At 35.2% G+C, this 27,015-nt stretch overlaps 1 protein-coding gene across 2 annotated transcripts; it reads left to right on the forward strand.

Annotated features, from left to right (window-relative positions):
- The first annotated feature begins 752 nt into the window (after positions 1-752).
- LOC102807795 (uncharacterized) lies at positions 753-25,273 on the forward strand. Of its 2 annotated transcripts, XR_014930449.1 has the most exons (10): positions 753-1,052; positions 2,565-2,841; positions 11,194-11,329; positions 12,221-12,583; positions 13,320-13,601; positions 17,613-17,920; positions 18,924-19,043; positions 20,916-21,071; positions 21,906-22,581; positions 23,346-25,273. XR_014930449.1 is itself a non-coding variant. In XM_085503436.1 (9 exons), exons 2-9 carry the CDS (start codon positions 2,581-2,583, stop codon positions 21,975-21,977), a joined length of 1,698 nt encoding a protein of 565 aa, XP_085359562.1. In that variant the 5' UTR covers positions 753-1,052; positions 2,565-2,580; the 3' UTR covers positions 21,978-25,273. The 2 variants fall into 2 exon arrangements, 1 of the variants encoding a protein (XP_085359562.1); XM_085503436.1 differs by having other exon boundaries at positions 21,906-25,273.
- Positions 25,274-27,015: the final 1,742 nt, after the last annotated feature.

Consider the following 27,015-nt stretch of genomic DNA (forward strand, 5'->3'; position numbering starts at 1 on the left):
ACTTTCATGCATTTCTCTGCTAGTTATTATTTATACCAGTAAATAAAAAAATAAAATATTAAATATAAAAATAAAATACTCAAAGTTATCCATATTTCCCATTTAACCGATTATCATAACACATTCGTAAATTAGAAGACTACAATGTAGCGACAATTCCGAGTTAGTGAGTCAGTGTCTAAAAACTGAAAATGGTACCGGATCACAAGGGGAAAATAACTATTTACGTAAGCGCCGAATAATTGCAGGCAATTATGTTACATATTTCGATGATCATACTTTTGATGTACATGACTAGAGAAAATACAACCAAATACTTTCCTGGTAAACTTTTGATATTTATTATGTACAGAGGATGAAAACACATAATCTGGATTTTATGAATATAGTGTTTGCTTAACATGACAAACAATTTATTTTTAATTAATATCGGACTTTTTTTAGAAACTTCACTCTCCTAATAGACGTTAGATTATTACTCACATACAAGTATTTCGTATTTAGTTTCGAAATTACTAAAAGTTTTAGTCAGTACTGAAAGCGAGGCTGAGTTTTCCCCAATTGTCTCCTTACGCCACAGTAGACAATACTGTTTTCACAAATTTCTCGTTTAGTTTCATTAAATATCCTTCATTTTGTTTGCTTATATTTAAAATATATTCATTTTCTAGTTTTAAATACAATATTGTGGTTGAAAGATAAGATACGTTTGGAACTACATTGTTTCCTGGTACTACAGCACCTTCCTACGCACTTCCGCCGTGGGAGGATTTGTTTTCGTTTTAGCCGAAGCAGCCGAGTGTGTTTGTGTCGGTACATTTGTCACGCCTCTGGACGTGTAGTATACCGTTTACTACGAACCGTACATACAGACAACTTTTAATTGCCGGAACACCGGGCTAGTATCGCCGGTCGTCGAAATAGCTTTTATTGCAAAGCGAGCGATCGATCGAAGACCGCCTTTTTGCTTTTCAAGTTTGGGTCAGAGACAAGACTATCGCGGCCGCCGGGGAGGTCGGGCCTTGATCATCAATAGTTCAACTTCCAAGTTGGTAAGATTCACTCGTAATTTTGGTAGTACATGTAGTGCAATTGTCGCCTAAAAATAGTCTCAGGACAACAAGGTCGTTCGCATGTCCTGGCTTGCATTTTACCTCGAAGGTCAAATGTCAGTGCTTCTTGTACTCACTGGTATCAAAATTGTTATGATCATTGCCCATGTTATGACCCTAGCATTGGATAAGATTGTCATATAATACATATGAACAGTGCTAGTGAATTATAATAGTAAAGTTTTGGAAATTTTCCACCACTGTGTATATTGCGGATATATGTACAAACAGAGGTAAAGAAATAAAACAAAATTGAATACAAATTTTTTTTTAATGCAACGACCGACAATGTACACAGTTGAACAACACAAAAATCCCTAAGTTTTTTTTTTTTCAAAATGTCCCATGCCAAAAAAGTCAGATTTGAAATGAAATAAAATTAGAGCTTAAAAATGTATGATATAAGGAGTGGTACTGGGTTCAAACTCCACTGTTTATTGTTTTATCTTTATGATATGGCTAACCCTTGATTTGAATTGTCTAATCAGCAAAATAAATGAAAACTAAAATTTATTGAATTAAGAATTTCATAGTAAAACTGTATTTGTTATCAATTTATAATTAAAAGATTCAGTTAATTAAATTAGGCCCAGAATTGAATACCACATACTGTTCTTTGGATATAATAGTATGTGATTCTTGTGCAAATACAGAATACAGTGCTCTACTTGTCAGTAGCTGGGTATCACATAGTGGACATGTGTTCATTTTTTACTACTGACGTGTGTCCCTACAATAGATTTGTGCATTGTGTATTATATAATGTATGAGTAGGTATATTCTTTTTTCTGTTAATATGGTAGTAATTTGATATGAGTATGTTTATTGATTCCAGAAACTATTTTAAAATATGCTCATAAAAATACCAAAGTATTGGCATTAGAGTATGGGTGGTTGTTGCAAGATGATGGGTGTGGGTGTGGGTGTAATGTTGTAATGGCATCTTGATACCCAATTTATTGTATGTTTTTTACAAGTCATTTTTTTTCTGGTGTTTCTGTTCTCAAAAAAAAAAAGTTGGCATTGGTATTTTTGTTTCCCAATGTAATTTTTACCACTTTATCCAAAGTTGCTTGTCTGCATAATGAATGTAGAAGTATTTAGCTTAGTTTTAGGATACATTGAATCACTACAAGTCAGATTTGATTTGGATTCCAATTTTGAAACTTGAATGAAATATATTGCTTGTTTACACAAATTTTGAAGGCATATTTCATGATGAATAGTAAGTATGTTTCTGACATTGAGTTAGATCATCTTTATAGCATCTTAGTTTCACTGACTGGTTGAGGCAAGGCCATCATCATCATGAAATCATTTCGCTGCATACAATACAAGATGTACAATAAGACTACGAGAAATGCCTCTTATATCCTACAGTTTCGCTAAACTTGTCAAATTTGAAAAATTGTAGTGTCTGTAGTTTGTCACTTTTTTTTTTGTTAAATTCAGATAATTAGATGAAAGTATGATGGAACAGGTAACTTATCAAGTGGGATGTGATGTTGATGGGGCAGTCAATAAACTTTCACTGATGGGGATAGACGAAACAAGTCGATCATTGGTAACCAACGGAAAGTGTGAGATGGAGAAGAAGGAGATAGAAATAGATATGAGAGTAGCAGTATTCTGTACAGAAGAAGATGAAGAGGAACGTTTAGAATATGGGATTGTGAAGTACATAGGAATACTCAAACATCAACAGCAGCCTTATGTTGGCATTGAACTGGTTAGTACTTTAACATAGTTGGTTAAAAATATTAACTTAGTTTAAATTAACATTTGCAATTGTAGCCTATGAATTCTTTAGGAATAATAAAATCAACAAGTTGTTGCTATGGTAATTACAATGACGTGATGTTCAATTTTGTCTTTTTACCTTTCCAGTATCATCAAAGATGGAAGGGATGTTATCGTTGTTGTTAATAATTGTCATTGTGTGCACAATAACTTTACTAATTCTATTCCAAACTTTATCAAACTTGGTCACCTTATTCATCAGTATAAAATCTTCTCTTAGTATGAACGACAGGTATCTTGTGAAAATATCATGCAAAAGTAGAGAAAATCTGATAAAATATTTTGACTGTTTCTACTTGACTGATCACTGGCGATACACATTCAAAGGTCACTGATCTCAGTGGAAATATGCATTGCTGTTTGTGTTCAATGAAGTAAATCATTTAACTTGTAATAATATCATTGGTGATGTATCTCCCAAACCCCATGGGAATACTAGACTGGAGAGAGTTTTCGCACAGTCTGATACACATTTGCAAATCTACCATTAAAATCTTAACAGAAAACAAGATGTCAGATAATCAATATATGCACTCCTATGTAGTAGGTGCCAAACCTTTGATTTAAAAACGCACTTCAAAAACAACTATTTGCATTCTTTGGCAATTCAACTTCTGTCCATTAATTGTCATATGCAATGTCAACTCTGATTAGCCGCATGCTTAACAGGCTTTCCAACCACTACAAGAGAAGTGGTGATGGTTGTGGAACCATAACTGCCTCAGTACAAAGACTGTTATGTAATGGAAGGGAATGTAAAGGGAAAGGTATTGTAGTGTTACCTCTGTGTAATTTACAATATATCTGCATTAACCTTCACTGTGAAGGACAGTGTGGGCGTTTACTTAAGTGGCTGGTAGAAGCATGGCAATTTTATTGTCGTCGCCTCTGATTCTATTTACTGGTAGAAGCATGGCAATTTTATTGTCGTCGCCTCTGATTCTATTTACTGGTAGAAGCATGGCAATTTTATTGTCGTCGCCTGTGATTCTATTTACTGGTAGAAGCATGGCAATTTTATTGTCGTCGCCTGTGATTCTATTTACTGGTAGAAGCATGGCAATTTTATTGTCGTCACCTCTGATTCTATTTACTGGTAGAAGCATGGCAATTTTATTGTCGTCGCCTCTGATTCTATTTACTGGTAGAAGCATGGCAATTTTATTGTCGTCGCCTCTGATTCTATTTACTGGTAGAAGCATGGCAATTTTATTGTCGTCGCCTCTGATTCTATTTACTGGTAGAAGCATGGCAATTTTATTGTCGTCGCCTCTGATTCTATTTACTGGTAGAAGCATGGCAATTTTATTGTCGTCGCCTCTGATTCTATTTACTGGTAGAAGCATGGCAATTTTATTGTCGTCGCCTGTGATTCTATTTACTGGTAGAAGCATGGCAATTTTATTGTCGTCGCCTCTGATTCTATTTACTGGTAGAAGCATGGCAATTTTATTGTCGTCGCCTCTGATTCTATTTACTGGTAGAAGCATGGCAATTTTATTGTTGTCGCCTCTGATTCTATTTACTGGTAGAAGCATGGCAATTTTATTGTCGTCGCCTCTGATTCTATTTACTGGTAGAAGCATGGCAATTTTATTGTCGTCGCCTCTGATTCTATTTACTGGTAGAAGCATGGCAATTTTATTGTCGTCACCTCTGATTCTATTTACTGGTAGAAGCATGGCAATTTTATTGTCGTCGCCTCTGATTCTATTTCGGCCATTTCACAATCAAGTGTACCATTTGGATTTGTGAAGTGTTACGAGCTCCTTGTATGAAACCTTTTTTTTAAGAATGGTAGTATCATATTCTGAAAAAGCCCCCTTGTTGACGATAAAAACAAAACAAAAGTTATGGAAATCGCTTAATATTTGGCGAAGATATTAATGAATTTAGCACCCCAAATTGGCTATTTTTGGCTGTTACGAGCAGCCACTTGCATTTTCCTTAATTTTGAGAGAGAACACTCATTATGAATTTATTAAAAATTCTACATAAATGTTCTATCTAAATCCTAACTTAGTAACCTGTCTTTTGATGTTTGAAGCTCACTATTAAGAGATGTTTTGCAATTTCTGTCCTCAATGACAAAATTTGTAAAAAGCAGCATTTGTTACGGTATTTATACTTTTCATTCTGGCTTAGCTAAATTCGTTCAGAATTATACCATTTATGCTATAAAAAGAACAAATGTATCACTAATATGTAGCCCATGCTATGGCCACTACTGGGAAGGCAGCATATCCTCACCAGGAAATTTGAAATATGAAAAGCATACATTAGAAAATGACTCCTCCACCGTCTCCAATGTAAATTCAGTGTTTGACTGTTAATTGTACTTTTAGAATTAGTTTTGTTCCTCAGTGACCATCAGAATATTGCAAATAAACTGAACAAGGTAGAGTATGGCATAAGTGTAGTAGTAGATTATCTATCTCCACAGAAATATGTGAATATTAACCAATTTCTTCATGCAAGGCAACACATATGGGCTGTAACTTATGATACATGTACAAACCTACTATTGTGGTGTCTGTACCCCTTGCATGGTATGTTCCTTAAAATTAATGGCAAATGAAGAAAAATGCAGTTTGTGCAAAAATATTTTAGCATGGCATGCCCAAGGTATGTAGCTATAAAAAAATGTTATTAACTAGCTGATATGTTGAAGATGAATTTTATCCCTTTGTGGCTGCTAAATAGTACACTTGATTGTGAAATAGCCGTCTACAAGTGTTGTATTAACTAAATGAAAAGACCATAGTCACAGTGAAAACTTCTAGCAAGTCACCCCTCTAAAAATGTTTTCAACCAGCCTAGACCAATCATTAATATGTTGGGTAATTACTCTGGCCAATGATATTGAACTTTGCTCTTCGATAAAGCAGCGGTTTCCCACTTCAAATGACACTCTTGATACCCTGGAGATGTATGTCTATTGTTTCACAGGAACGACTGTCGCTATGATGGATGTATTGTGAGTATTTTAACCCCTCCCCCCAAATCTTGACCTTGCATTCTGGCTACATTTACTCCCTTTTCATACCAGTTTGATTTTCTTTCATTATTTCATCCAGATTTATGATCTTTAATATTTAAAACCAACCCTCATTTCACAGTTTTTATTTTTATAAAATTATTTAACTGATCAAAAGACTTTTCACTCTCATCATTCAATCCCCCATAGTCCTTCCACAGACACAGCGATGAACACCAACATAACTACAAAAAACCCTTACTCTCTGGAGCTGAGGAATGACTATTTGAGTTGATTTGTATACAAAGAAGAGCTTGCAACTTGATAGTTATTTCTAAAGGGTGTTTTTTTACTTTATAGTCGTCACACAATGAATATAATAATGCAGTTCATATTTGTCTCAGTAAGATTTTCTGTTATCTTGCATGTTTTACGAATCTATTCATGTCTTAATGCAGCACTTTTTTTCTGAAATAAGGCATTTGTTTTTATACTAAAATATCTGAATTAATAATAAAGCTGGAAATTATGTTCCTTCAAATAATTAAACAAATTAGCCAGCAATGTTTTTGTAAGATATTTACATCAATCGATAGACTGCTTTCCCCACTGCTGTTTCAATTCTAAAACTTCTTTGTATTCAAAATTAATTATAACAATGCATATTTATATTGAAACAAACTATGATAAAGGAAATAATATTATACAACAAAGGGCAAGATCACCAGAGTTTAACTATGTTTAAATTTATCACATCCTTAGAAATATAATGATTCTATCAGCTAATAGCAATGCTGTAAAGAATCTTATTTTCACATGGAATTTATTTTCGCTGAAGAAATGAATCAGTGAAAATACCTTTTTATCTCTGCTGTTGACTTTAATAGTGGACAACTTAGAGCTGTTTGCATTACTGATTGTTCGTCGTCCAACCATGTAAAATGTACATTGTCGACTTTTTTCAAGGGAATGAATCAGTGAAAAATACCTTTTTATCTCCGCTGTTGACTTAGTGGACAACTTGGAGCTGTTCACATTACTGATTGTCTGTCGTCCAACCATGTAAAATGTACATTTTGGACTTCTTCTCAAAAATGGCAAGTCTACTTGCTTTAATACTTAGTACCTGTATTTATATGTATCTTGGGTTGACCTCGCTCTAATTTTGATGAATATTTTTGTAATTTTTTGTAAAAAATGCTATTTTAGTCCAATTGCTTCAATATTTCATTTGTAGATACCTTAAGTGAAATAAACTTCATACAAAACAGCTAAAATCTAGCTAAAATAAAGTATTTTACGCAAACAACTGTAGTTCTATAAAAAAAATTGGGTATATACAAATTATTTAAAGATTTTTATGTCCCGAAACCACAATACCGTGTTTGCCCTATTAGAAAGTTCTAAAGTTTTCAAGCCATCCTATAGCATGCCATGGTTTCCCAGGAATTCTAAATTAGTCTGCAATGCTATTGCATCTGCAACATAATAATACATCTAGTATTGTAAACAATATAATCCTTCATTCATTTCAGCTTTCATATTTTCTCATGTGTGGAGTAAAATATTTCACCAATATTGACGTGTTGAGGATTATTGACGTCACATTTGAACACTTTTCTTTGTATACATGGGAAGCAGAAATACTTATCACATGTGACAGAAATAGAACGTTTTCAAAGTAAAAAATTGTTTTCATTGCCATTTTGGTTTATAGAGTATACAGTCATGTCACAGTTTCTCTTATTAACTATGAAATGTTCCACAAACTTCTGAAGAAGCGTGTGTTGTTCATAGTACAGTACAGATATCTAGAGTTATAAAGAAAACTTGTATAAAATCTTATGTAAAGCTATCATTATTTGCCTGCATATGAATTTATTAGCTCCGCTGTCGACTTTGTCGAGCGGAGCTTATCGTATGAGTGATTGTCCGTCGTCGTCGTCCGTGTCAATGTTTTACTTTTTCAACTTCTTCTTGAAAACTACAAGCCTGAATGCTTTGATACTTGGTGTATATGTACCTTGTTCATTTCATGATGATATCTTCAATTCTCTAATTTTAGTGTATATTTTTGTCATTTTTGGTAAAAAGTAAAAAGTCCAATTGCTTTGATATTACGTATATAAGTACTAAATGTGGACCTCTTTCAGATTTGTTCATTTTGTAATGATATCTTTAATTATCTAATTTTGATGATTACCGGTATTTTTGCTGAAAAGTGATATTTTTGAATTCTTTTTGAACACAGCAAGTTCTGTTGCTTTGATACTATACATATTGTTCATTTTCTAATGATATCTTCTGTTCTTTAATTGCAATGTGCATTGCTCACAGCGAAGCTATCTTAGCCGACAGGCTGCTTGTTAATATTTATTTTGATATTATTTTTATTATATATTTAGTCATCTTCATCTCTTTGAATTTAAAGTTGCTTTCTAACCCTATAGTTTATTGGGGTTACACTTATGAGAAATACTTGATGATCAAAGTTTATGCCATTGTTTCAATTACAAAACCCTCAATAATTCAAAACTGGGGTGAATTTTTGTGAATTCATGTGCAAAGAAAATTTAAACTGACAATCAAATGGAATGTGCTGAAAAATGTGAGTGTTTATTATCTATTCACAATTTGTATAATTCAGATCATCAAATATTTCACATAATAACCCTAAATACCCCAATAATGGTCTATGAATGCTAGAGTGAATGTTTTATGGAGCACCAAAGTGAGATCAATTTAACATAAAATAAACACTAATTTGACAATGGTATGTTATAATTATAAACTAATTTCAGTAGTTATAGGCTATTAATAAAAGATAATAAAAAGTTCATAATGGCTGTATTTGTATCAACCCTCTGAGTGAGTGTCAGGCACCATATACAAAATAGTTCCATTTATAGTCTGCTTTTTTCCTTGGAAAATGTATATGAAAATTTAATTTTTTATCAAAAACTAGAAGCAGTGTCAGATTTAGTATGTTTGGTCCAAAATTAAGATTGAATTACAGAAAATGTGAAAAAAATTCACTTTATTTTGAGGGGAAATATTTAAGGTTAAATTAATATTGAATATTGACTCATGGTTTAATTTCATTCATCATTTTTTACTCCTGTGTGCGAAGCACAAAAGGGAGTCTTTGCAGCTCCCCTATCTGTCTGTATGTACGTCTGTATGTACGTCTGTATGTATGTATGTCACTTTTTTTGTTCCACCGTTATCTCAAAAACCATTAATCAAATTTCGATGAAACTTGGTACATAGATGCTCTGGGATAATGCGCAGAGTTATTGATTAGGTTTTGGTAAAACATATTATATGAATATTAATTACCTAATTTGCATAATAATTAGCTTATTTTTAGCTGTTCCACTGATATCTGAAGAACCACTCATTGGATTTTGATGAAACTTGGAACATGGATGCTCTGAACTAATGTGCAGATTTGATTAGTTTTTGGTGAAAATCTATGAATATTAATTATCTAATTTGCATGATAATTAGTCAATTTTTGGCTTTTCCACTGAAGTACTGATCATTTCATTTCATTTTACATGAACATTTCAATAAAACTTGGTACATAGATGTCATGTGACACTTCACAGACCTGATAGTTTTTAGAGTAATATCAGTACTTATTAATTACCTAATTTGCATAATTAATTAATTTTTAGCTTTTGATATTAATACAAAAAAGCTGCTGTCTCTAAAGTAACTGGGTAAGTGACTCAATTTAAAAAGCCAAATATCTTGATTTTCAAGAAGCTCTAAAAATTATTCTGTTTAAGCTGCTCAATTTGATATTGCTTATTGAAGGGACTTCCGCAAAATATTGTCATGGAATTATTTAGTTACTCGGACATTCACCCACAATTTATATCACCCTGTAACAAACTGATGGTGTTCGTGCCAATCAGTGGTCGACTCTCACAGACATCACCGGTTCAACACTAACAAAACTCTTGCTTGGACGACCACAAGCAACCAGTACGCTCCCATCTGTCGAGGAATGGTACATGGGGATGAAATCAATGAAAACACACACAGAGACCATTCGGGAATAAAACACCAAAGAACTGTATTCTTCATCGTACCTCTCTCCGAACTACAAGGCACACTCACTAAAAAAAAACTAAGTGAATAAAAAGATGACATCATAATTCGATCACGTAACTTCAAAGTCAGCACCTAATAGCCCAAGAGAAATTGTACGCATACTATTTCCATATATGGATTGAAATGTTCCTGCGAGGTTCCTAGGACGAGAGATGTTTCTCGAATATACACGAAATTATACGAATGTCCGAGTAACTAAATAATTTCATGACAATATACTGGTAGTTATAGCTTGTCATTCTAGTTTTCTGTATGCTGTACTGTAAGTGCAGTCAAGCGAATGTACAAAACTAAAAATAATTAATAACAAATATAATTTATTTATAGCATTGTCAGGTGATTATCATAATTACTTTCACTACTGACATTTAAAAACAATCTAATGAGTGAGAAAATATACATAGTGATGAAAATAAATATTTCGCAATAAATTGAAAGAATTACATCAGATCCAGTGGTTGTATACTTCAAGTAATAGATAAGCATATAATATAGCTAAAAATTTGGTAACATCTGCCAGCTGTTCAGGTGCTGTGTACATTTCTGTAGCCTAAATATGGAAACAAATTGGGAAAATACCAAATCTAATCTTTTATTTTCAAGACGGCCAAATGATTCTTTTTCAAGTCGGTCGAATGACACTTTTTCAAAACTGCCAAAAGTTTTATTTTTAAGACAGCCAAAAGTTTTATTTTCAAGACGGCCAAATGATTCTTTTTCAAGACGGCCAAATGATTCTTTTTCAAGACTGCCAAATAACACTTTTTCAAGATGGCCAAATGACACTTTTTCAAGTTGGTCAAATGTCACTTTTTAAGACAGCCAAAAGTTTTATTTTCAAAACGGCCAAATGATTCTTTTTCAAGACGGCCAAATGATTCTTTTTCAAGACTGCCAAATAACACTTTTTCAAGATGGCCAAATGACACTTTTTCAAGTTGGTCAAATGTCACTTTTTAAGACAGCCAAAAGTTTTATTTTCAAAACGGCCAAATGATTCTTTTTCAAGACGGCCAAATGATTCTTTTTCAAGACTGCCAAATAACACTTTTTCAAGATGGCCAAATGACTCTTTTTCAAGATGACCAAATGTCACTTTTCAAAATGATTGAATGACATTTCACCTTGTTCTCTGGCATGTATTGTATTATGTATGTGTAACTGTTTTTTTTTTCTTTCTAGGATAATCCCATGGGATCAGGCAATGGTAAATTTGGTGGGGAACGACTGTTCAAAACAGAGAGAAACCATGCTCTTTTTGTCTCAATTGAATCTGTATTGCCAGCACATCTTCTTGAAGAAGGTTCTACATGTACTGGTATGTATGCATGAATATAAAATTTCTGCTCTGTTCTGTTCTATTGTACTATTGTTTTTACAATTTTTTGTGCCCGGCGACAGTTCTGAACATTGAATGTCACTGTTGTCTCTCCTGACTTGTTTTTGTATGTGCACGTTGCAAGTGCTGACATATATTGCATTTTAGCCGCAGAAGCCATATTCGTGGTTGGGACTCATGACAGGGCTGTGCAGCCATCTCCATTGTTTTGTTGTCAATGTCAAGTGATCCTTGCTGGGAAGAAATGTTGAAATAGTAGGTTTGGAGTACAATCTATGATTAAAGGGGAGCAGAGGTATGACTTAATTATAGATAGGTAAAAACTATATACATTTGAATTTTAGACGGCTATTCAACGTTCATGGAAACCAGAATGAAATAGGTACGTGTATACAATAGCGATATGGCTGAGACATTATGTTCATTAGTGACGTCATCACCCAGCGCCCCCTACAGGCAAAATGACGCCAGGCAAAGAGGACGTTTGTCGTCTACTTCACAGCCCATTTTATACTTGATATTTAGTGCATTTCGCAGCACATACAAGTTGTTTTCATCGCCAGAATTCATTAATAGATCTTAAATTTCATGTACAGAGTGACAAAAGCCAGACCTCTGCTTCCCTTTAACATATTTGAATGTCCTTGTTGCAAGAAGTCACCCTGTAGAGTCAAATAGTGACAGTCACCTGCTCACACGCGGGAATTGTGTTCCAAGCAACAATAACAACACACGGTAAAAACGCAAAGGCTCATGGGTAGACAATTGTTTGTAAACAATGACATGCTATGGCCATCTGACGCATGCGCAGGTGACGGCACCCCACTTTAAGTGTATTGATCAATATTCCATTTCTTAATATTTTTCTAGCTCTTAAAAAAACCCATGTTGTACAGAAACCTGCTTATCCATTCAATCTCAGTGACTTCACTGACAAATTCCTTACCTGCAAATTATGTGAAGAACTGTTTGATGACGGCGATAGAGTGGCAAAAGGTCTGCCATGTTATCACACATATTGTAAAACCTGTCTGGAGCACTACGTTAAAAAAAGCCCCGCCTTCAACTGTCCAGCTTGCCGGTATATAATAACAATGCCAAATGAGGGAATTGATGGATTTCCAAATGATTTTAACAAACAGAGTTTAAGGGATTATTTTTATAAAGAACCCAAAAAAGAAAATTCTGAAAAAACAGAAGCCACAGTTGTGCAAAACAGTGCAGATGCCCTTGGTAAGTATTAATATTATATTATATTATTATTATTATATATACAAAATGTGTTGTGATTCGTGGATGTGAGGTGTGTGCTCTTCCACACATTAAGTTTTCATAACATAGCCCCCGTTAGATATTCATTCCATAATAATGGTGGTTTCAATCGTTCCACATATTGTTGCCAAAATTTTAAGTCTTGATGACATATCCCCTGTTAGATATTCATTCCAAAATAATGGTGGTTTCAATTGTTCCACATATTGTTGTCAAGATTTTAAGACTTGATAGCATAGCCCCTGTTAGGTGTGCATTCCATAATTATGGTGGTTTCAATCGTTCCACATATTGTTGCCAAGATTTTAAGTCTTGATGACATAGCCCCTGTTAGATACTCATTCCATAATAATGTTGGTTTCAATCGTTCCACATATTGTTGCCAGGATTTTAAGTCTTGATGGCATAGCCCCTGTTAGGTGCGCATTCCATAATTATGGTGGTTTCAATCGTTCCACATATTGTTGCCAGGATTTTAAGTCTTGATGGCATCACCCCTGTTAGGTGTGCATTCCTTAATACTGGTTGCTTCAGTTGTTTAACATAGTTTCTAAAATCAAATATTAAATCCAAAATTATTTAGAAAAATTAAAATGTTGTACCAAAACACACAGCATTCAAAGAGTTAACCATTGATGATAGAAAACATTCTATATTTGAATTTATTACTAACACTACATGTTCTATATATTGACAGACCAAACAGGCTCATCCAATCAGAGAAGTCCAGGAGTGCAGTACATGTATCAACCACTTCCTGCTCAACAGCCAATAAATTGTCATCAGCAATGTTTTCCACAACGACCTCCATTTCAAGAAACTGCTTTTCCAGACAGTATTAACCAAGTAACCAGACCACATGCTACAAATTATATAAATTCTGGTATTAGAAGTGCTACTACAATTCCAGTTGGTGCTTGTGGCTTATTTTCGAATCATGACTCTGGTTCATCAGGCGATGTAAATTTCATGAAGACAGGTATGAGGTATACAGATATGTATACTTTAGTATCATTCAATTTCATAGTGTTTTTTATTACCCATAATACCATGCCATATGTAGTGTCAAATGTTACAAATGCTTGATATTTGTATTCCTGTCTTCTTAAAGTGTTATTTTCTACTAGATTATCATTCTATTTGTGAACAATATGATATGTCTAGCTTAGCTTAAAGTGCCTGTGAAATGGCTGCTATTTTCACACCTAAAATTATCCTTTGATACATAAATATTATTAATTTTTATGTTTCTAAACATAAATTATTTTTTTAAGTGAAAAAATGCGTTATAAACTCAGACTACTGCAACTTTTTTTTTGTGTATTTTAAAACTAGGGTCCTCATTAGCTTCTCATTTGTATTCAGAAATTCCCCTTGTTGCGTCAGAAGGAGAAGTTACTGGGTAGCTTGCATTGCCGATACGTGTAAATAAGACGAATTTAATGTGCTGTTTTCTCATCTTACACTAAATTGCCACTTATGTACTTGTTCGTCAAGGAAAAATGGACCATAATGAACACATAGTATCAAGTTTGTTGCATGGGGTCGAGTCAGATGCGAAATATGTCCGGTCTAGTGCACATTTGTACACTGTCGCTGGACCCCGGCACTGGACAAAATCAAATTTGACGCCTGAATCGTCTTGTAATTTAGCAGGTTACTAGGTTCCTCACTACACTGTTTTATTTCATTGATCGTCTGAGTAAAAAAACACATTCAAAATAAAAATAAAAAGAGATTATATTGACATCCTAAACATTAAATTATAGTGATCAATAACATAGAGAAATAATAAAAAAAAAAGACAAATCACAGTTACTAAATAAATGACAGCCGCACGGAAATAAATTTGTTGTAATGGGTGAACGCGTTGGGTCACGACGAGGACAAGTGCGTGAATGTCGGGGTTTTATTGGATAACAAAAATAATTAAGAGCGACTCCCATACAGACAAATTCAGAGTGGATTTAGCACGATTTTCATAATTATGACATCAATTTAAAAAAATACTTGTTGGAAACACATTGACAGGCCAAGCCTAGATCCTTATTCCATAAATTCTTACGCAGATAAAGCTGCAAGTAAAGGCAACAAAGGTGTAAAATTGACATTCAACACCAATCACCAAACAATTTAGACACTTTTAGCCTGCGAAAATGAAGGCAATTTCCTGTTTGTCCGACGCTTCGTTTTTGTGTCATTATCAAAATTACTACTACTGGTACCTTTTACATAACACGGGTGGTCTCTATAAAGCAATAATCAGGATCGCAAAAAAAGTCAAATCATTTGAAACACTTATCCGACGTCTCTCTCCTTTCTGAAAATCCGCCTCAGAGATCATGGGCTGGTCCGGGATCTATTTTTAGCTCCGCTGTCGACTTTGTCGAGCGGAGCTTATCATATGAGTGATTGTCCGTCGTCGTCGTCGTCCGTCGTCGTCCGTGTCAATGTTTTACTTTTTCGACTTCTTCTTGAAAACTACAAGCCTAAATGCTTTGATACTTGGTGTATATGTACCTTGGGTAGACCTCTCTTAGGTTTGTTCATTTCATGTTGATATCTTTAATTCTCTAATTTTGGTGAATATTTTTGTCATTTTTGGTAAAAACTATATTTTCGAGTTCTTGTTAAAAACCGCAGGTGCAATTGCTTTGATATTACATCTATAGGTACTACATGTGGACCTCTCTCAGATTTGTTAATTTTGTAATGATATCTTTAATTCTTTAATTTTGGTGAATATTTTTGTCATTTTTGGTAAAAACTGATATTTTCGACTTCTTGTTAAAAACCGCAAGTCCAATTGCTTTGATACTACATATATAGGTACTACATGTGGACCTCTCTCAGATTTGTTCATTTCGTGATGATATCTTCAATTCTCTAATTTTGGTGAATATTTTTGTCATTTTTGGTAAAAACTGATATTTTCGACTTCTTGTTAAAAACCGCAAGTGCAATTGCTTTGATATTATATATATAGGTACTACATGTGGACCTCTCTCAGATTTGTTCATTTCGTGATGATATCTTCAATTCTCTAATTTTGGTGAATATTTTTGTCATTTTTGGTAAAAACTGATATTTTCGACTTCTTGTTAAAAACCGCAAGTGCAATTGCTTTGATATTATATATATAGGTACTACATGTGGACCTCTCTCAGATTTGTTCATTTTGTAATGATATCTTTAATTCTCTAATTTTGGTGAATATTTTTGTCATTTTTGGTAAAAACTGATATTTTCGACTTCTTGTTAAAAACCGCAAGTGCAAATGCTTTGATATTACATATATAGGTACTACATGTGGACCTCTCTCAGATTTGTTCATTTTGTAATGATATCTTTAATTCTCTAATTTTGGTGAATATTTTTGTCATTTTTTGGTGAAAAGTGATATTTTCGACTTCTTGTTAAAAACCGCAAGTCCAATTGCTTTGATACTACATATATAGGTACTACATGTGGACCTCTCTCAGATTTGTTTATTTCGTGATGATATCTTCAATTCTCTAATTTTGGTGAATATTTTTGTCATTTTTGGTAAAAAGCGATATTTTTGACTTCTTGTTAAAAACCGCAAGTTCGATTGCTTTGATATTACATATATAGGTACTACATGTGGACCTCTCTCAGATTTGTTCATTTTGTGATGATATCTTCAATTCTCTAATTTTATTGAATATTTTTGTCATTTTTGGTAAAAAGTGATATTTTTGACTTCTTGTTGAAAACTGTAAGTCCGATTGCTTTGATATTACATATATAGGTACTACATGTGGACCTCTCTCAGATTTGTTCGTTTTGTGATGATATCTTCAATTCTCTAATTAATTTATTTTGGTGAATATTTTTGTAATTTTTGGTAAAAAGTGATATTTTCGACTTCTTGTTAAAAACTGTAAGTCCGATTGCTTTGATACTATTCATATTGTTCATTTTCTAATGATGTCTTCACTTCTTTAATTGAAATGTGCATTGCTAACAGCGGAGCTATCTCAGCCGATAGGCTGCTTGTTTTTAAAACGTTTTGTTTAAGTTGTCGGCGTTTTTTGCTAAAACCTATTTGTTTTGTCATGGACAAGGACAGTTTTTCGAAAAAAAGAATCTGAGGTGAAGTGGACACTAGATATGATGTAAGGAGGAAGTCCACCCCAACCTTTTCTCGTTATTTTCACGGTTTTCGTCCACCGATTTAGCGCCTTCGAAACGTTGTAAATACTTACACTATGACTATACGCATTACTGCTACCGCCCACAACACAACCTTTAACCATCATAAATGTTTGTTGTGAAAACAACTTCTAAAAACTCTCTCTCTCAAAAATAAAATAAAATAGACAAAAAAAAAGAAACGACGATCAAAAAATTTATATTGTTTAAAAGTATGTTGAATGACAGTGATATAAAGTACGGCCCAAGGGTATGGCTTTCTCTCATATTTAAGCATTTAGTGGCGGACTTTCGACGAGAGTCGGAAATCCGGACACAGTCGACCGTTTCAGGATAGGTGGGCGTGGCTACAGCACGGGAAGTATTTCAAATTTACTTGGATACGAGTGATCATTTTCAGAAAAAAAAAATCTATAACTGCCCAGATCTAAAATGGGAAACGTGTGGGTGGGCATTGCACAGGCACTTTAAATCTATGCTAAATACGTGGTTTACATCATGTTATCAATTTCATGGAGCTCTGCAGCTTTGGGGTGATTTTCAGTTCACATGTTCAACAAAAGTAGCCTCAGAGATTTCCAGCATAATTCTTGTGACTTCATATTTTGTTCCACTGAATTTCTATACTACTGCCCTCTAGAGCGTAATGCAAATTATTTTGTTTTTAAGGATGCAATGAGTTGTTCCACTACACTGCCCATAAGTTAAACCAACAATTTTGTTTAATAGCAGGCAGATGATCTCTGCTGGTTTCAGTCTTGCATTCAAAGCTCTGCCCTAAATAGTTGAATGAAAGTTATCTGTTTGTATTTAGGTGCACCATATTCTAATAGTACAGCATTGCATTATGATCCATGCAATGACAGAAACCTGGTACAGAAAAGAGAGCCTCCATCACTGTCGATACCACCTCACCATCAACAGCAGCAGCAGCAGCAGCAGCAGCAGCAACAACAGCAGCAGCAGCAGCAACAACAACAACAACAACAGCAGCAACAACAACAACAACAACAACAACAACAACAACAGCAGCAGCAAAATGTGTTTCCCCAGTTTCAGTACACTCAACAAAATCAATTCAAGAGATTCCCAGAATTGTCAATGCAACATTCCCACCCAGGGGTTAGTACACAAATCCAAAACTTCAATCTGAACATCATTTAAAATACTAACTGCCTACCATTGTCACGCTCGCGTTTCTTACATTACCTTCGCTCCCTTCTTAACATTATTGGAGTCGATGCCAGGAAATATTCTGGTCATTCCTTTCGAATTGGGGCTGCCACCACAGCAGCACAGGTTGGTGTTCAAGACCACTTAATTAAATCTTTGGGACGCTGGTCATCTGACAGTTACAATCGTTATATTCATATTTCTGACAAGTCCTTATTTGCAGCCCAGTCAGCATTAGTTAACAAGTTTAATACATTGTAATACATTCACAGCGAGTTTCTAGCAATGTTTACATTTTCATGTATTCCTACCATTCTTTATATCTTGGGGGTTATTCTGCAATTAAAACAATTGCATCATTTCGGGGACTTCGCTTATGGGATTAGCTCATATCCCCCAAGATCATTCATATTTTTCTTAGGTATATTTTGCGTGGGTTTTATTATTATTGTTAATTTTATTATTGTAATTACTAATACCTCATTAACGACTTCACAGGCAGCCCTCGCTGCGTCAATGTCTAAACTCAGTAGTTGCAGCCCCCGCTGCCTCTACCCATAACCTCTTAACTTCATGCAGCCCCCGCTGCATAACCATGGTGTAGCCGCAGCACTCGCTGCCTATACTTTCCAGTTGCAGTCATGCTGCAATCTGCCATTCCATACTAACATCATGCAGCTATGCTGCACCAACCAACATGTTTTCAGTCTTAGTCTAGTTTGTATTTTAGTTTAGAAACTGTAAGCCAGCTAGTTTACACCTGCTTTGTTCTACATTTTGGGGGCGGCACCAGGGACCATCTTATCAGTCTGTTATGCATTGTCTCACTTTTGTGTACGATGGTCTTGTGGTGTGCCCCCCTATTTGCCAAATAAATTATTGGTTCATGTACATGCTCTTGTGTTTATGTCATAAATGATTATATTGTTTGTCTAACAAATAATATCTTCAGTTTCAGCCGCCAGTGATGCAACAACATAATTTCTGTATGGATTCACACTCTATGTGCTATCCCCAACATCAAGCAATACCACCCCAGTGTCGACAATCGTATATGCAATGCCATCCACAGGTGAGTCACAGTGTAATTCAAAATACCGTATTACCCTGGGCACGCGCCCAGGGGCCTGAACATACAAAATTGGGGAAAAATTGGGGGTGGGCGCTTACCCGAGGACCACCCCAAAAAAGATTTAAGAAAGTTGTTTTTGTGATCATATGATAAGGTCAAATAAAGGAATGCTTTCGTACACTTTGTACACATACTTATTTCTTGATTTATGCGAGGTTTCAATAAACATGAGCACTCGATCAAGAACTGTGGGAACACTAAGACACAGGGTCGAATTTCAAGAATAAAACTTGTTTTATGTCAGCGAATGAAGTTGTATGACTAACTGAAATTGGCTACAAAGTATGGTAAGTATTGTAATCAATGCGCGGTTACTTTTTTAGTAACCGTGATCAGTGCAAGTTGAAACGGCCGGGAAAAACTACCGCTTGTAATCTAAGATGGCGATGACCTCAGCATAATTTTGTTCACGCACGTATTGATACATCGCATCGTAATTACTGAAGAATAGCAGACAGGGTTATGAAACAAATAAACCTTTTATTACTGATGTGAAATGTTTACAAACTATTGTGAATACATAAACATATCCAAATGGCGATACATAAAAAAAGAGACTGAAAATAAACTCCAGTCGACCTCATTAACATGATTTATTCACGCACCCACACACGTGACAAAATTATGATGCAACAAGTTCCCATGGTCGGCATGCCTCATTATGGTTATCGTAATGGACTTGAGGTCGGCAAAATGTTTTTTCTTCAACGACAGAAAAATAATCCACATGACCGTAATGCCATAGCTGTGATGAAGGATGGAAAGAAAGTACCAAGTTAACGACGTGATGTCTCAAAAGTGCTTGCTCCCGTTCACAGTCAGCTGGCACCGGTGATGCTGGGTGTATATGATAAAAGGAAGTTGTGCAACCAAATTTGCCGAGTTCGCAGTTTTTCGCCAATAAAAAAATAACTAAGGCAAAAACTCACGGTTTTTCAGCATTTTTGTAATAAAGACATTATTCTCTATCAATAATCCGCCCAAAACAGGAACATTTCTACTAATTCTTGTTTTTTTCGTCGTTTTTTTGAAAAACCTGCAATTAGGCTGCGAAAGTAGAACATTCTGGAGGGGGTGAAACGGAAGAGCCAAACTTAAAGCGTAAAAATAGAACGCGTATTTTGACCTCTACGTGGCCAACCAATGGCTGGACACTGATACGTTTGCGGTCGTTGCCAAAAAGTCCATCGCCTCGCGATGCTCTTTCGTTTCACCCCCTCCGGAATGTTATTTTTTTATTGGCGAAAAACTGCGAACTCGGCAAATTTGGTTGCACAACTTCCCTTATCATATACACCCAGCGACACCGATGCCAGCTGACTATTCTCCCGTTATGGATTCACAGTCAGCGAAGTGCTACGTTTTGAAACCAAAGCTAAGTGCTTCAAAGCACTTACCAAGGTATGGATTATTGCAATATTGGATTTATGGTGAATGAAGAGAAAGCAGAACGCGTGCGCCACGTGTGCGCCACATGCTGCGTGGTTCATCTTACGTCGTTAAGTTCCAATGAGTTTTTATGTAAAAACACAAACAAAACGGCCACCACACACTCCCAAATGAGAACTACCTTAACAAACACACTATTTAAATTAATCAAACGCATTCGTTTTTGACAAATAAAACTTTATTGTTGACCCCATTCTTGGCTAAAAATCACCCTGGGCGTTTAACCGAGGATGTACCCAACATGTAACTTTTGTGAAAACAGGGGGGTGGGCGCGTGCCCAGGGTAATACGGTAATAGCTTATGAATATTCACAGATTATTATCTATTCAAACTTTTCTACCATTGTAATTTTCTCTTTCCAGCAACAAATAATGTCACAGCAATCCTACAACAGCAATTCATATATGCAAGGTGGTCATGTGCTAGGACCCAGATGTAATCCTCCCAGTAAGCCCCCTCAACATCATCAAATGATGCGTCCCCAGTACAAGCAATCATTTATGCAGCCAAATACACAGGTAAGTACAATGAAATGTGACAAATTGTTACAGATTTTGTAATTACTTTACTTCCCCGGTTATAAGCTAGAAGATCTCAACATGTAAATTTGGGCAAGGTAAACGGGTGGGTTTACATTCAAGGACCACCTTGAAAAAGTTAATTTTTTTTGTTTGTTTAACACTGTGGCCATGTTACCAGCCTCGAAAAATTATAATAACCAAATTACTTCTTTTTTTCACAAAAATATGCACATTATATTACAATACAATTTATATACCTAAATTTACGGTGTAAAATGATTTGGGTCTGTTGGAAAACAGTCAAATGCAAGATTTTTATAATTATCTTCGTTGTGGGATGTTTTAGATTGTTAGCAACTCTGATTATTTGGAAAAGTACACCCATATTTTAATCAATTTGAACCGATTGTCGACGCCCAATTAAAACACCTATGATCATTAAATGTCTAAAAATAAGGGGTGGGCTTATGATTGGGGGAAGTATGGTAATATTTTGCAAGCAACTTATATATAATAATAATAATAATATATGATTATTTTTGCAGTTTCAATCTTTTAAATGCCTTTTAAATACTTTTGTCACTTTTCGGAAAATAAATCTGCAATAAATGTTTTCATATTTTTCAAAAACAAAATGAAAAAGATCCAATTTTAAGCGAAGAGTTTGAGGAAAAAAACACCATAAAAATAGGAAAAATTTGGCAAAAAAAGCTTCTAATGCTCAACCAACTTATGCAGAGAGTGCATTTGTATGAGAAGATGTGTATCCCACACTTGCATCTCTTTTTTTTCAGTGCCTTCATCTTATGCCCTATATTTGTTTGTTTGTAGCCAATGTTTGCACCCAACGGCTCGATGATGATGCCACCAAATATGTTTCCTCCAAACCACTTTATGCAATGAAGAAGAACTCTGCTGCATGATGGGACACCAATTAATAATGCATCCATTACTACTGTTAAAGTGAGAGGGTCGTCACCTGCGCACGTGAGGGAATTGAGTTCCAAGCAGCGATAACAACACACGCTAAAACACAAATGCTCATGGGTAGATGCTTGTTTGTAAACAATGACACGCTATGGCCATCTGACGCATGCGCAGGTGACACCCCCCCTCCCGCGCTTTAATTAGACACGTGAAGTAATCCTGTGAAATAACTAGATGCTGGTCACTTTGCGTCACTTCATTCATGTGATCGCTGGTTACAATTAAAATAAAATTAAAATAGGCTATGTGCATTATATTGGAGTAATATTTGGTCAATGAAAAGTGCACTACTTTTCTGTAAGCAGCACCCTCTTGTGACTTTTCTACGTCATCAAAATGATGGGTACAAGCAAGGTTATTCATAGCTAATACCGAAGATGTGGTACTACGAAAAGCTGGGTCAACAAACAACGATGGGATCAAAGATATTACTTGGTGCCGATTGAATATCAAAAATATTGCCGTGGACATCACGGTCGCCTGTATGATGAATTTGATATTGATGGCTACCCACAGAAAGGTTGTTGATGTTGTCACTAATATACTTATTTACATCAAAGAAGTATTCTGTCATAGAGGGCGCAAATTGAGATGTAACAAGGATTTCTAAGATGCGGGTAAACTAGTGTTGTGATGACGATATTATGAGAATTTAAAAAGAATCTTGCAAATAGACAATTTTCCATTCACTGTGAGATCTCGCATATAGTGACGTCAAAGTTGTTCGCTGAACTTCTGCTGCAAAAACAAAATTTAATTTTGAACTTGAATTTCAATTGATCATCAGGACATGTGTATAGCACATTATTAAGTGTGGAAATACACCAAAAATAATTTGGTGTTTGTTGACGACACTATAACACTATGACCTTTGTTTGTCCTGTTTTTACGTTTGATTTCACGCATAAAGTGGGATCTCTAAATGAACAGAAAATGGTTTCTTACAAATTGATTCCAAAATCGCACAACAATTAAACAAACATCTAGACATGTCAATGCAAATGAATGAGTCTGTGAAAGAACTAGTTGAGTGTTCATCTCAGGACATTTTGCAAAGTGTGTAATCTTTCTCATTTTTTTATGCAATCAAATCTTTCCCATTTGTCCATTGATTGACCCGCATACATGTACATAATAGGATTTTCATCCCATATCATCGTACTTTGGTATCAAACTAACATACATTCCTCTTATAGATCTTTGATTGTACTTCACAATTATGATATGTTTTATGTTAATCAGATTCAGATCTCGCAGGATCAGCAACCGATTTATATTTTTCAGGCTACGTTTTCTAGAAAGGCTTGAACGGGAGGAGCTGTCTACTTGCAATTTGCATAGGCATTTGGTCAGATGTAGCATGGACGTACTAGGATGTAGTTAGAAGCGACATCACCGCCATGACTGAAATGAAAAACTTTTGGAACCATTTTTGCATTTGTTCGATATTTTGCATTCATTCCAATTTTCAAAATGCCGCTTGCTGGAAACCTTGATCATCCTCAGCAGGTGACATATTATTAAATTAAATTAATTTTCACATTCCCACATATTACTTTGATTTCATTGGACACAGCAATAATGTGGCATGTTACTGAACAATCACATTGGCACTGTGAAAATCTGTTTATAGTTAGAACTGTTATCTAGTTATCTCTCACTACATTATGACCACCAGAAGGAAAAAAAATGTACAACAATATTAAGGTTCTCACATGACTACCTCAAATATGTACTCTATAAGGAAAATATCTACTCGTGTCGGTCTGGCATCCGGATCTCAGAATCTCTGACTAGAACAAAAAGCTGTAGAGGGAACTCTTGTCAGTACTTAGGCATTAACAGCCTTTGTGACGTAATAACCTCATAATATTTGTACTGTAAACAAATATCTTTCACAACATTACTAATTGTGATGATGATAGTGGAGTTTCAAAATTATGAATTTAACAATCTTTAAATTAATCATGCATTGATTAGAAGAATAATTAATGAAACTGTTGTCTTGTGAAGAAATTTTAATTGTGCAAGCAGATAATATTGAATTTATCATGTTATTTCTTCTGTAATACTTAAATTTATTCTTTGAGACATAATTTTTCATGCCGAAATTCTTACGCAATATCCTGCATATTTTTTACATATTTTTTTATAATTTCTTTAATTTTGGACCAATTGGCCACAGATCTTGCAACACAATTATGCAGGTTTATTTTGTGAAAAGAGACAAATATTGGCTTTGGTGGTTAATGGGTTAATTGCTACTATGGTTACCTGTTTTCTTGCATGTGCAACTAAAGTTGAATTCCCACTTTGTAAATTGTGAAGTGCCATCTACTGACCAATGTATATATACCATCAAATATCATGTTTTTTGATTATTAATGAAAATTAAACTGCATATTATGAATTAAAGCAAGCTCTCTGTTACATACTGTAAAATACTTTATTTTCGCTTGGAACTAATTTTCGCTATTTTCGCTGAAGGAATGATTCAGTGAAAATATAATCCGCCGAATATACTTTTTTGCCTATATTTTACATTTAACTCGTCAAAATCAGTGAAAATAAATTCCATACAAAACACCAAAAAAGTCTTTTCAGTGAAAATTCCATCTAAAATAAAGTATAAAGTAGCCTGATTTGTAAAACAGTATTATTTTTACACATTTCATATATTTAGTTTATTCTGGGAGTGATATGTTTCACGTATACTGTAAAATGACTAATTTTCGCTAGGTTTAAATTTCGCTGATTTACCATTTCAGGCGTATTCAGTGGGTTTTAAATTCACCGTTTTTATGATTTAGATAATGTGTTCTATGCTAAATTTTACATATTCACTAGGTTTTAATTTAGCGTATTTTCCAGTCAGCGAAATAAGCAAAATTAAAACCTTGTGAATACAGTAGTTGGGACTGTAACTTTAACACAATGTCTGTGTAAAATGCAACGTTACACTCAATGCAGTCACCCAGCTTTAAATAGACATTGCTATTACTGGATGTTCATAATTTGTAATGTTTGTAGTACAATCAATAAGAAATCCGGATTTGATTAAGGAGCACTAAACTTGACTAAATATATATATATATTCTTCAGTACTATATATACATTGTATTTTCTCATGAAATTAATATTTGTTAAATAAGCAAAAAAAATGAAATATGTTACTCATAAAACAGAATAAACGCACCGTTTTACAACATAAACATTGAATTGCATTATTTATCAAACTGAGCAGAGTATTAAAAGGAATGCTGGAGAGCCCCAACACAGATTATCCAACAACTGGTCCAGGTATTAAAAGGAATGCTGGAGAGCCCCAACACAGATTATCCAACAACTGGACCAGGTATTAAAAGGAATGCTGGAGAGCCCCAACACAGATTATCCAACAACTGGACCAGGTATTAAAAGGAATGCTGGAGAGCCCAAACACTGATTATCCAACAACTGGACCAGGTATTAAAAGGAATGCTGGAGAGCCCAAACACTGATTATCCAACAACTGGACCAGGTATTAAAAAGAATGCTGGAGAGCCCAAACACTGATTATCCAACAACTGGACCAGGTATTAAAAAGAATGCTGGAGAGCCCAAACACAGATTATCCAAAAACTGGACCAGGTATTAAAAGGAATGCTGGAGAGCCCCAACACAGATTATCCAACAACTGGACCAGGTATTAAAAGGAATGCTGGAGAGCCCCAACACAGATTATCCAAAAACTGGACCAGGTATTAAAAGGAATGCTGGAGAGCCCCAACACAGATTATCCAAAAACTGGACCAGGTATTAAAAGGAATGCTGGAGAGCCCCAACACTGATTATCCAAAAACTGGACCAGGTATTAAAAGGAATGCTGGAGAGCCCCAACACAGATTATCCAAAAACTGGACCAGGTATTAAAAGGAATGCTGGAGAGCCCCAACACTGATTATCCAACAACTGGACCAGGTATTAAAAGGAATGCTGGAGAGCCCCAACACAGATTATCCAAAAACTGGACCAGGTATTAAAAGGAATGCTGGAGAGCCCCAACACAGATTATCCAACAACTGGTCCAGGTATTAAAAGGAATGCTGGAGAGCCCCAACACTGATTATCCAACAACTGGACCAGGTATTAAAAAGAATGCTGGAGAGCCCCAACACAGATTATCCAACAACTGGACCAGGTATTAAAAGGAATGCTGGAGAGCCCCAACACAGATTATCCAACAACTGGACCAGGTATTAAAAGGAATGCTGGAGAGCCCCAACACAGATTATCCAACAACTGGACCAGGTATTAAAAGGAATGCTGGAGAGCCCAAACACTGATTATCCAACAACTGGACCAGGTATTAAAAGGAATGCTGGAGAGCCCAAACACTGATTATCCAACAACTGGACCAGGTATTAAAAAGAATGCTGGAGAGCCCAAACACTGATTATCCAACAACTGGACCAGGTATTAAAAAGAATGCTGGAGAGCCCAAACACAGATTATCCAAAAACTGGACCAGGTATTAAAAGGAATGCTGGAGAGCCCCAACACAGATTATCCAACAACTGGACCAGGTATTAAAAGGAATGCTGGAGAGCCCCAACACAGATTATCCAAAAACTGGACCAGGTATTAAAAGGAATGCTGGAGAGCCCCAACACAGATTATCCAAAAACTGGACCAGGTATTAAAAGGAATGCTGGAGAGCCCCAACACTGATTATCCAAAAACTGGACCAGGTATTAAAAGGAATGCTGGAGAGCCCCAACACAGATTATCCAAAAACTGGACCAGGTATTAAAAGGAATGCTGGAGAGCCCCAACACTGATTATCCAACAACTGGACCAGGTATTAAAAGGAATGCTGGAGAGCCCCAACACAGATTATCCAAAAACTGGACCAGGTATTAAAAGGAATGCTGGAGAGCCCCAACACAGATTATCCAACAACTGGTCCAGGTAT

Source organism: Saccoglossus kowalevskii, chromosome 9, assembly GCF_978046115.1.
Source record: "Saccoglossus kowalevskii chromosome 9, keSacKowa6.1, whole genome shotgun sequence".
Taxonomy (NCBI): Eukaryota; Metazoa; Hemichordata; class Enteropneusta; family Harrimaniidae; genus Saccoglossus; species Saccoglossus kowalevskii.

Coding starts and splice junctions, on each gene's coding strand:
- LOC102807795 (XM_085503436.1), top strand. CDS start 2,581: ATGATGGAACAGGTAACTTATCAAGTGGGATGTGATGTTGATGGGGCA. Junction 11,330..12,220: donor AGAAGGTTCTACATGTACTG/GTATGTATGCAT, acceptor ATATTTTTCTAG/CTCTTAAAAAAACCCATGTT. Junction 19,044..20,915: donor ATATGCAATGCCATCCACAG/GTGAGTCACAGT, acceptor TTCTCTTTCCAG/CAACAAATAATGTCACAGCA.